At 43.8% G+C, this 12,045-nt stretch overlaps 1 protein-coding gene across 1 annotated transcript in view; it reads left to right on the top strand.

Annotated features, from left to right (window-relative positions):
- Nucleotides 1-1,801: 1,801 nt before the first annotated feature.
- The window catches only part of LOC139369920 (immunoglobulin-like and fibronectin type III domain-containing protein 1), a 34,051-nt gene continuing 23,807 nt past the window's right edge, over nt 1,802-12,045 (top strand). The window contains exons 1-10 of the mRNA XM_071109203.1: nt 1,802-1,904; nt 2,070-2,209; nt 2,438-2,537; nt 2,653-2,679; nt 2,785-2,833; nt 3,051-3,240; nt 3,351-3,464; nt 3,563-3,725; nt 3,858-4,130; nt 5,121-5,126. Coding sequence (XP_070965304.1) covers nt 1,817-1,904; nt 2,070-2,209; nt 2,438-2,537; nt 2,653-2,679; nt 2,785-2,833; nt 3,051-3,240; nt 3,351-3,464; nt 3,563-3,725; nt 3,858-4,130; nt 5,121-5,126 — 1,150 coding nt within the window. The 5' untranslated portion in view covers nt 1,802-1,816. The remainder of the gene's footprint in view (nt 1,905-2,069; nt 2,210-2,437; nt 2,538-2,652; nt 2,680-2,784; nt 2,834-3,050; nt 3,241-3,350; nt 3,465-3,562; nt 3,726-3,857; nt 4,131-5,120; nt 5,127-12,045) is intronic.

The following is a 12,045-nucleotide window of genomic DNA, read 5'->3' as shown; positions in this document are numbered from 1 at the left end:
TGGCAGCATCATGGTTTGGGCCTGCTTTTCTTCAGCAGGGACAGGGAAGATGGTTAAAATTGATGGGAAGATGGATGGAGCCAAATACAGGACCATTCTGGAAGAAAACCTGATGTAGTCTGCAAAAGACCTGAGATTGGGATGGAGATTTGTCTTCCAACAAGACAATGATCCAAAACATAAAGCAAAATCTACAATGGAATGGTTCAAAAATAAACATATCCAGGTGTTAGAATGGCCAAGTCAAAGTCCAGACTTGAATCCAATCGAGAATCTGTGGAAAGAACTGAAAACTGCTGTTCACAAATGCTCTCCATCCAACCTCACTGAGCTCGAGCTGTTTTGCAAGGAGGAATGGGAAAAAATGTCAGTCTCTCGATGTGCAAAACTGATAGAGACATACCCCAAGCGACTTACAGCTGTAATCGCAGCAAAAGGTGGCGCTACAAAGTATTAACTTAAAGGGGCTGAATAATTTTGCACGCCCAATTTTTCAGTTTTTGATTTGTTAAAAAAGTTTGAAATATCCAATAAATGTCGTTCCACTTCATGATTGTGTCCCACTTATTGTTGATTCTTCACAAAAAAATACAGTTTTATATCTTTGTTTGAAGCCTGAAATGTGGCAAAAGGTCGCAAAGTTCAAGGGGGCCGAATACTTTCGCAAGGCACTGTAGCTCTTCTTGTATTTTGTATGCACTGTGTAGCCCACTGAGACATATTTTAGCATATGTCTGCCTTCTCTGTTAGTGTTAACGAACTGGGCACACACTGGTTGAACCAACGTTGTTTCCACGTTATTTCAATAGAATGGAATAGATGTGGAATAGACATAAAGGAATAGACGTTGAATTGACATCTGTGCCCAGTGGGAAGACCAAGCAGTGCCAGTTTGTCAGCATTTTGTTCTGTTGTCTGCCTCCATTCATGTGCGGCATATGCTTTTACTAGCAGAAGATGACTGGGCGCCCCAGGGTCAAGGTAGGAAGGTTGACGTTGGGAAACTGCTGAAATGCACTTCAACTCAATGCATGCCATGTTTACAGTGATCATATTTTAAAATAATCACTCTGGTTAAAAAATCACTTCAGGATGGTGGAGAACAAAACTGGTGCACACATAATTAATGCTCCATACACGATCCTCCAATCCGCCAAAGATGTATGTTATTTGAAGATTATCCTGATTGTTACTGAAAACCCTGTCCTGGAGGGCTGAACTTTCTGATGTTGTGGTTTTTCAAACGATTAAACAAATTAACGTTAAAGACATCCAAATGTTAATTAGTAAGTGACGATACAATGTTCCTTTCCAGGACCAAGTTTCAAGTAAAATATTTAAAATAAAGGATATTATTTGAATTAGCTACTAATGATCTAATGATTTACTGATGTTTTTTTAAACAAAATATTTTTCCAATATTATTCACTGGGGTTATGTATTATATTTGTTTCCATGTAAAGCAATACATTTATTTAGAATAACCATATCACGTTTATTTTTGCTTCGGAAATCAAATATTGACCACTTGTGGAGGAATGACTAAAATGCACCTTCAAACGAAGCCAACCAAAGTAATACAGCCCCATGTATAATATTGATGTGTAAGAGTGTACTTTATTTAAAACTGGTGTGAAAAAATACTGACCTACACAAAACATTCATGATGTTTTGTAGTATTTCTCTAATTCAGGAAATGTTTCTTATATGTTGGTTGCTGTTTGGTCTTGTTTCTTCACAACAACTTCGAGCTGAGAGTATTTGTTTTCGGACTTCAACAGTGGCTATTAAAAGAAGATCCAGAGTCCCTGGAGTTATGATAACACAGTTTGTGGAGGAAGTACCAGAGGGCATGTCCACCCCCGACTTCACCCGCAAGCCCATCGCTTTGACGATCCAAGAGGGTAGGGTCTCTTGTTACTGTATAAACTGACGTGCACAAACTTGATTTCTGGGCTGTAAGAAGACTTTGTTTCTAGCAGAGTACATTAACATTTGGTGACTTTCAGGTATAGAATTAAATAGAGCATTTAATGTTCATAGTGCAATACACATATCTATGCTTTCAGGTAAATTAGCCTTTTTCAAAAGTATGGTAAGTGGAGTGCCTAAACCAAACATCACCTGGGCCAGGAACAAAGGCCCGCTGGATGATCCAGTGAAGTATATCAGCAGATATGATGAGACTATGGAAGAATATTTTCTTGAGGTAAGTAGGAGCAGCAAGCTAAAGGCACGCACAACAATTTCAACCCTTTAAATTGTCGTTATCTAATAATTATTCCACTGAAAAAACAAGTGATTGTGCAAGGATGCCAATGCATTAGAAAGCCTTGCTATTAAATTTCTCTCTAAAAGCACTAGACCTACAGTATGTCTGGTGTGGTATCGACCGAATGTAGGGTTAAATCTCACTGCGATGTTGTCATTTCATCAGATACCCAATGTAAGAGCAGAACAAGCTGACACCTACAAATGTTTTGCCGCCAATGAATATGGAAGAGCAGTTTGCACTGCCACCTTGAATGTTATTGAGGGTGAGAAATGAATTGATGTATGTCATTAGGATGATTAATTGAAATGGCACTGTGTTCACTTGCTAAAACACATTTTCTATTAGCAATACAAAAATATATTGTTTTCTATTTTCAGTTGGATTCAAGAAGAAAGCGACAACAGGTGTGCAAATTATTGTATATCCTAATATTACACAATTCCTTAGCGTATGAAGATTCAATATCACCTATTTATCCGGCTAGTTATTTTAACTCTTAATCTTTCTAGGTCCAAAAAGAGCGGCACCAGAGGATTTCAGAAAAATGCTTAAGAGGAAGTAAATTACTGTTCCAAGTACACATATCCGAAACAATTACTTCATGTCCCGTTTTGGGAGTATACATGTACATTTTTGGAAACCATTAATTCATTTCCAGAACATTTTTTTGACTATACTTCAGACAGACATATCAAGGATAGTGTTGTGACAAATAGATAAGGATGGCCAACCACTAGTTTCTCCAGAGTTTTAACTCTTCCTATTCCCATTTAAGGGTTGTACGAACTAAACCACAACTAAAGAAGAAGGAGGGAGAGATTGATCCAAAGTTCTGGGAGGTGTTGCTGAGCTCACCTAAGAAGGACTACGAGAAGGTCTGTATGGAGTATGGAGTCAGTGACTTCCGCTGGATGCTGAAGCAGCTGAACTTAAAGAAGAAAGAGAGAGAGGAGGAACAGGCAAAGGTATCAGCGATGATGCAACAAGGCAATCAATTTACAGATTACTATACCTTGTGGGTAATAATTTACCCTCCTGCTTTAGACTATCCTGATCCTCTCTTTCAATTTTATAGGTTGTTGAAAAAGTTGAAAATCTTAAACATATTGAGGTGAAAACAGATGGCTCAGCAGAGTTTGAACTGGACATGGAACTGAAGAATCCCAACAGTCAGGTTTTCCTATTCAAGGTACGTCCTCCCTCCCACCATGGAAGCCAGTGATAAGCTAAATGATTCACAAAATATGTTATGAAGTGCATAATGTGTTTGACTTTTCTGCCCAAAAGGATGGGGTAATGGTTCCCTATTCTGACGACGGCAGCGGGAAGCACAACCTAAACAAAATTGGCAAAAAGTATATCTTTAGCATCAATGACCTGATGCCAGACGACGCTGGGTTGTACCAGGTGGACGTTGAGGATGCCAATTGTTTCTCAACTGACTTTAAGAGTAAGAGTGTCTTCTCCTACCTTTCTGTATGACCAACTTAGCAACTGTAACACAGTATATCATTTGATTATTCTTTAGGAATGTTTGAGAGAAATGTTTCCCACCAATATCGTACTGTCTTTCCCTCTACAGTTATACCAGTGGAGTTTGTTGTCAAGATTCAGGAGGTGAAGGCTAAGGAGAGAGAGGATGCTATGTTTGAGTGTGTCTTGTCCCACCCCTTCCAAAAGATTGTGTGGACTGGAAAGAACATCCCTCTCGCACAAGGGGACAAGTTTGACATCACTGTGTCAGAAGACCACCTCATTCACAGCTTAAAAGTGAAAGATTGTGCCCAAGTCGACAAAGGAGTCTACACTGCCATGGCTGGCATTACCTCCTGCAACGCTTGGCTTATTGTGGAAGGTGGGACAACTGTGATACAATATTTTCTAAGCAAAAACTAACATAAACATGAAGCCTTATACTTGAACTTAAACCCCTCTTTCCATGTCCCTGTTCACTCAGCCGATAATGACCCAAACATGCGTGGGGGAAAAGCGTCCCGTAAAACCACCACGGCAGGTGGTGGAGGAGAGAACCTGGCTAAGATTGCCGCAGAGCAGTCAGCTAAGCTGCAGAAGGAAAAGGATGACCTGGATGCAGCCAGACGGGCCCAAGCAGAGAAGGATGCTGCGGATGCAGCCAGACGGGCCCAAGCAGAGAAGGATGCTGCAGATGCAGCCAGACGGGCCCAAGCAGAGAAGGATGCTGCAGATGCAGCCAGACGGGCCCAAGCAGAGATGGACCCTGCGGATGCAGCCAGACGGGCCCAAGCAGAGCAGGACGCTGCGGATGCAGCCAGACGGGCCCAAGCAGAGAAGGATGCTGCGGATGCAGCCAGACGGGCCCAAGCAGAGAAGGATGCTGCGGATGCAGCCAGACGGGCCCAAGCAGAGAAGGATGCTGCGGATGCAGCCAGACGGGCCCAAGCAGAGCAGGACGCTGCGGATGCAGCCAGACGGGCCCAAGCAGAGAAGGATGCTGCGGATGCAGCAGGAGCCGGAGCAGGTGCCGGAGAGGGGGATGGAGAAGGACATGGAGGTAAAGGTAAATGGTTCAACAACTTTTTCTATCCAAGTACATTAGGAAACTCAATGTTGCCTACATTTAAGGACATTGTGTAGGCAGCAGTGTTTTGTTGCTCTTGTTGTGTTGCTGCTAATGTAAATGTTGTAAGCTGACTGTCTTTATGACGCTTGTAAAACTTTGTAGTTGCTGCCAAAGATAAATAAGGAGATTAGATGAATGATATGTGCATTGGTTATGATAATCAACTTGGAGAAAGAGTCAAGGCATGGAGTGGGGTGAAATACCAGAGAGACCGATTCTCTGGACGTGACGTGGTAAGAGAAGACAGAGGTTGACTATTGCATGTTAGATAAGGCCAGTAATCAAAGTCATTTAGAGTAAAATGGCTGTGATATTATGTATGATATATAATCACAGATTGTAGATGAATCATCAAGAAAAAAATGCTAACCACTGACTACAAACTAGAGCAAAAACTCATGTACATTTGGTATGAATATGTAACATTAAATTAAAAAGTTACTTTAATTTTTATCTCAAATTATTAGTGGGAAAATTGATGTCCAATGGTCTTTGCTGGGTTTATCATCAGCAACTTTCCGTAGCTTTTTTGATAATTTGCTAACCTTTTTACACTTGTACATACAAATGTATGTAACTACATCCGAATGTAGAAGACTAAACTGTTTCCAGAAACTTTTGATCAAGTTTAACCCTAAAAGGTGCTGGTTTCCTTCATTTCAGTCTGATGGCAGCTGTGGTTTAAATGATAAGCTGACACAATACTGCCTGAGGGAATCTCAGCAAAAAAGTAGGGAGCTTGTTGTATGTTAAACTCTGACTTTAATGTATTGTCATTTTTATATGGTAGCTTAATTTGTACTTGACAAATAAGCTGACCTTAGATTAATTATTTTTAATCAAAGCTTTGTTGTGGGACTGTTTATTGAAGATTGACTTCAGCCTTTGATTTATAAGCAAAGCCTTTTTTTTGCTGTTTAGACTTCATTAGCAGGCTTTGACAGCAACAGACCAGGACTTGCAGTACTTCCTAGATAGCACTACAGAGAGACCTATACCAGTTAGCTGATAAGTACTGGTGGGTTGTCACACTCATCATATCAAGGGCCACGTTCAGTTGCCAAACTTTGTTAAACCTTGCAGATTGCCCTGACCTGAGTGTTCTTTTTTTTCTTTATATATTTTGGTTAGGTCAGGGTGTGACATGGGTGATGTATGTGTTTTTGTACTGTCCATGGGTTTTTGTAGGTTTATGGGGTTGTTTACCATCTAGGTGTGTATGTATGTCTGTGGTTGCCTAGATTGGTTCTCAATTAGAGGCAGCTGTTCATCATTGTCTCTGATTGGGAACCATATTTAGGCAGCCATCTTCTTTGGGTATTTCGTGGGTTATTGTCTATGTCTGCACTGTTTATATATAGCGTATCGTTTGTTGTTTTGTAAGTTTGTTTTAGTGTTCTTTATTCATTAAATATAGAACATGTATTCACATCACGCTGCGCTTTGGTCTCCTCACTGCAACGATCGTGACAGAATAACCCACCATAAAAGAAACAAGCAGCGTGATAAAAGGCAGCAGCAGCAGCGATCGCAAGACTCATGGACTTGGGAGGAAATTCTGGACAGCGGAGGACCCTGGGCATAACCAGGGGAATATCGCCGCCCCAAGGCAGAGCAAGAAGAGAGACCTGTTGATTTGGCGTAGGATGCATGGCATTCGCCCTGAGGAGCGTGTTAGCTGTCCGATGCCACCTGTGTCAGTTCCTCGTACTCAGCCTGAAACTTGTGTTAAAGTTCCGTACGATTTGATGCCGGCTATACACACCAGGTCTCCAGTACACCTTCACAACCCGGTGTGTCCTGTTCCTGCTTCTCGCACTCATCCTGAGGTGCCTGTTCTCAGCCCGGCACCACCAGTACCGGTACCACGCACCAGGCCTACAGTGCACCTCGCCAGTCCAGAGCGTCCGGCTACAGTACCCAGTCCAGAGCGTCCGGCTACAGTACCCAGTCCAGAGCGTCCGGCAACAGTACCCAGTCCAGAGCGTCCGGCAACAGTACCCAGTCCAGAGCGTCCGGCTACAGTACCCAGTCCAGAGCGTCCGGCTACAGTACCCAGTCCAGAGCGTCCCCCTCCAGCCGGTCCGGATCCGCCAGAGTCCCCCTCCAGCCGGTCCGGATCCGCCAGAGTCCCCCTCCAGCCGGTCCGGATCCGCCAGAGTCCCCCTCCAGCCGGTCCGGATCCGCCAGAGTCCCCCTCCAGCCGGTCCGGATCCGCCAGAGTCCCCCTCCAGCCGGTCCGGATCCGCCAGAGTCCCCCTCCAGCCGGTCCGGATCCGCCAGAGTCCCCCTCCAGCCGGTCCGGATCCGCCAGAGTCCCCCTCCAGCCGGTCCGGATCCGCCAGAGCCGCCTGTCATGCCGGCGATACTAGAATCTCCCTCCTGTTCGGGGCTGCCAGAGCTGCTCCTCAGTCCAGAGGCGCCTTTCCATCCAGTGGCGCTCTCTATGATGATCTTCAGTCCGGGGCCCGCTGCAAGTGTCCCCGCTCCAGAAGCGTCATCTAAGTGGGCCAAGACTGAGGTAGAGCGGGGTCCACGTCCCGCACCCGAACAGCCGCCTTGAAAAAGGCCCTCCCGGACCCTCCCCTTCTGATTAGGTTTTGCGGCCGGAGTCCGCACCTTTGTGGGGGGGTACTGTCACGCCCTGACCTAAATATTCTTTGTTTTCTTTATATATTTTGGTTAGGTCAGGGTGTGACATGGGTGATGTATGTGTTTTGTACTGTCTAGGGATTTTGTAGGTTTATGGGGTTGTTTACCATCTAGGTGTTTATGTATGGCTGTGGTTGCCTAGATTGGTTCTCAATTAGAGTTCATCGTTGTCTCTGATTGGGAACCATTTTTAGGCAGCCTTCTTCTTTGGGTATTTCGTGGGTTATTGTCTGTCTAGTTGCCTGTGTCTGCACTGTTTATATATAGCGTCACGTTCGTTTGTTGTTTTTGTAAGTTTTGTTTTAGTGTTCTTTCTTCATTAAATATAGAACATGTATTCACATCACGCTGTGCTTTGGTCTCCTCACTACGACGATCGTACGACGATCGTGACACAGATAGGCTCTATTCATGAAATTTCTATGTGATTCCTTATTTATACATGTCGGAGAGGCATGTTTGTTCTACATAGTCTATTTCTATCTGAACGTTCCAATACGTTGCATCCTGCTGAACGTGCCCCAGAGGTGCATTGACTACTACTAAGTCCATAAATGTATATTGTCAACCTTTTTTTTATTTTATTTTTTTTGCTAAAAGCAAATGTACTTATGTTTGTTTCACTTCAAATAGTATATTTAAGCAATAAGGCCCGAGGAGGTGTGGTATATGGCTAATACAGTATACCACGGCTAAGGGCTGTTCTTATGCATGACGCAACGTGGAGTGCCTGGACACAGCTCTTAGCTGTGGTATATTGGCCAAATATCACAAAATCCCGAGGTGCCTTATTGCTACTATAAACTGGTTACCAACCTAATTAGAGCAGTAAAAATAAATGTTTTGTTATACCAATGGTATACCGTCTGATAACATGGCTTTTAGCCAATCAGCATTCCGGGCTCGAACCACCTAGTTTATAATCATTTACAGTGGGGAGAGCAAGTATTTGATACACTGCCGATTTGGAAGGTTTTCCTACTTACAAAGCATGTAGAGGTCTGTCATTTTTTATCATAGGTACACTTTAACTGTGAGAGACGGAATCTAAAAAATCCAGAAAATCACATTGTATAAATCAATAATTAATTAGCATTTTATTGCAGGGTTCTTTGCAGGCCAGTCAAGTTCGTTCACACGTATCTCAACAAACCATTTATGTATGGACCTCGCTTTAGGCGCGCTGGCATTGTAATGCTGAAACAGGAAAGGGCCTTCCCCAAGCTGCTGCCACAAAGTTGGAAGCACAAATTTGTCTACCAAACATTACAGTTGGCACTAGGCATTGGGGCAGGTAGCATTCTCCTGGCATCTGTCAAACCCAGATTCGTCCATCGCACTGGTAGATGGTGACGCGTGATTCATCACTCCAAAGAGTGCGTTTCCACTGAGTCCAGTCCAGTGGAAGCTTACACCTTTCCAGCTGACGCTTGAAATAGCACATGGTGATTGTAGGCTTGTGTGTGGCTGCTCGGCCATGGAAACCCATTTCATGAAGCTCCTGACAAACAGTTATTGTGCTTCCAGAGGCAGTTTGGAACTCGGTAGTAAGTGTTGCAACCAATGACAGACGATTTTTATGCAGTATGCACTTCAGCACTCAGCGGTCCCGCTCTGTGAGCTTGTGTGGCTTACCACTTTGTGGCTGAGCTGTTGCTCCTAGACGTTTCCACTTCACAATAAGAGCACTTACAGTTGACCAGGGCTGCTCTAGCAGGGCAGAAATTTGATGAACTGACTTGTTGGAAATGTGGCATCCTATGATGGTGCCATGGTGAAAGTCACTGAGCTCTTCAGTAAGGCCATTCTACTGCCAATGTTTGTCTACAGAGATTGCATGGCTGTTTGCTCTATTTTATACACCTGTAAGAAAAGGTGTGGCTGAAATAGCCAAATCCACTCATTTGAAGGGGTGTCCACATAATTTTGTGTGTATTTATAGTGTATTTATAAATGTAAATTTACAGATGAGATCATGAGGAAATATGTGATGCATTACCTGTCTAGATTATCCTGACTACGGTAGGATGTAAACTCAGCAAAGAAAAGAATTGTACACTCACTGTCAACTGCGTTTATTTTCAGCAAACTTAACATGTGTAAATATTTGTAAGAACATAACAAGATTCAACAACGGATACATAAACTGAACAAGTTCCACAGACCTGATTAACAGAAATGGAAGAATGTGTCCCTGAACAAAGGGAGGGGGGGGGGTCAAATCAAAAGTTAAAGTCAGTATCTGGTGTGGCCACCAGCTGCATTAGGGGGCAGTATTTGGAAGTTCGGATGACTGACTTTCCCAAAGTAAACCGCCTCTTACTCAAGCCCAGAAGCTAGGATATGCATATAATTGGTAGCATTGGATAGCAAACACTCTGAAGATTCTAAAACTGTTAACATAAGGCCTGTGAGTATAACAGAACTGATATGGCAGGATAGAACCAGAGGAGAATCCATCCCGAAAATATTATTTTTAGGTCACAGGCCATTTCAATGCTGGTCTATGAGATATTCAAAATAATTCCTCCCATATTGCAGTTCCTATGGCTTCCACTAGATGTCAACAGTCTTTAGAAAGGGTTTCATTCTTGTTGTTTTTGAAAAATGACCAAGTAGTTGGACTTTTTCAAGGTGTCCCTTATTAGGACTCTAGTGGCGCGCGTGAATGAGGGCATTATTTATCTCCGGTATTGAACATACTACATTCCGTCTTAAATTGTATTGTTTATTTACATATTAGGGTACCTGAGGATTGAGTAGAAATGTTGTTTGATTTGTTTACTGGTAACTTTTGGGATTCCTTTGAATGAGTGGAACGGTGGATTACGCAATCAAACGCGCCAACTGAACAGACTTTTCTGGAATATAAAGAAGGACTTTATTGCTGGTGACATTGTCATGAGGGTCATGAGGGTCATGTCAGGATGAGCCTGCAGGAAGGGTACCACATGAGGGAGGAGGATGTCGTTCATGTAACGCACAGCATTGAGATTGCCTGCAATGACAACAAGCTCAGTCCGATGATGCTGTGACACACCACCCCAGACCATGATGGACCCTCCACCTCCAAATCGATCCCGCTCCAGACTACAGGCCTCGGTGTAACGCTCATTCCTTCAATAATAAACGTGAATCCAGCCATCACCCCTGGTGAGACAAAACCGCGACTCGTCAGTGAAGAGCACTTTTTGCCAGTCCTGTCTGGTCCAGCAACGGTGGGTTTTTGCCCACAGGCGACGTTGTTGCCAGTGATGTCTGGTGAGGACCTGTCTTACAACAGGCCTACAAGCCCTCAGTCCAGCCTCTCTCAGCCTATTGCGGACAGTCTGAGCATTGATGGAGGAATTGAGCATTCCTGGTGTAACTCGGGCATTTGTTGTTGCCATCCTGTATCTATCCCACAGGTGTGATTTTTGGATGTACCGATCTTGTGCAGATGTTGTTACACGTGGTCTGCCACTGTGAGGACGATCAGCAGTCCGTCCTGTCTCCCTGTAGCGCTGTCTTAAGCGTCTCACAGTACGGACATTGCAATTTATTTCCCTGGCCACAACTGCAGTCCTCATGACTACTTGCAGCATGCCTAAGGCACGTTCACTTAGATGAGCAGGGGCATCTGGGCATCTTTCTTTTGGTGTTTTTCAGAGTCAGTAGAAAGGCCTCTTTAGTGTCCTAAGTTTTCATAACTGTGACCTTAATTGACTACCGTCTGTGAGCTGTTAGTGTCTTAATGACCGTTTCAACAGGTGCATGTTCATAAATAGTTTATGGTTCATTGAACAAGCATGGGAAACAGTGTTTAAACCCTTTACAAAGAAGATCTGTGAAGTTATTTGGATTTTTACAAATTCTCTTTGAAAGACAGGGTCCTGAAATAGGGACGTTTCTTTTTTTGCTGAGTTTACTTACCTAATGTTACATCCTAAGCTAAGGACCCGGGGAGTAAAACACCTCCCTCTGCAACTGGATCCTCAACTTCCTGACGGGCCGCCCTCAGGTGGTAAGGGTAGGTAACAACACATCCGCCACACTGATCCTCAACACTACAAATACCTGGGTGTCTGGTTAGACTGTAAACTCTCCTTCCAGACTGGCATCTCCAATCCAAAATTAAATCTAGAATCGGCTTCCTATATCGCAACAAATCATCCTTTACTCATGCTGCCAAACATACCCTCGTAAAACTAACCATCCTACCGATCCTCGACTTCAGTGATGTCATCTATAAAATAGCCTCCAACACTCTACTCAACAAACTGGATGCAGTCTATCACAGTGCCATCCGTTTTGTCACCAAAGCCCCATACACTACCCACATTGCGACCTGTACGCTCTCGTTGGTTGGCCCTCGCTTTATACTCGTCGCCAAACCCACTGGCTACAGGTTATCTACAAGTCTCTGCTAGGTAAAGCCCCGCCTTATCTCAGCTCACTGGTCACCATAGCAGCACCCACTCGTAGCATGCGCTCCAGCAGGTATATCTCACTGGTCACCCCCAAAGCCAATTCCTAC

This window comes from Oncorhynchus clarkii, chromosome 17, assembly GCF_045791955.1.
Source record: "Oncorhynchus clarkii lewisi isolate Uvic-CL-2024 chromosome 17, UVic_Ocla_1.0, whole genome shotgun sequence".
Lineage (NCBI taxonomy): Eukaryota > Metazoa > Chordata > Actinopteri > Salmoniformes > Salmonidae > Oncorhynchus > Oncorhynchus clarkii.
This window is presented reverse-complemented; position numbering and strand designations above follow the sequence as displayed.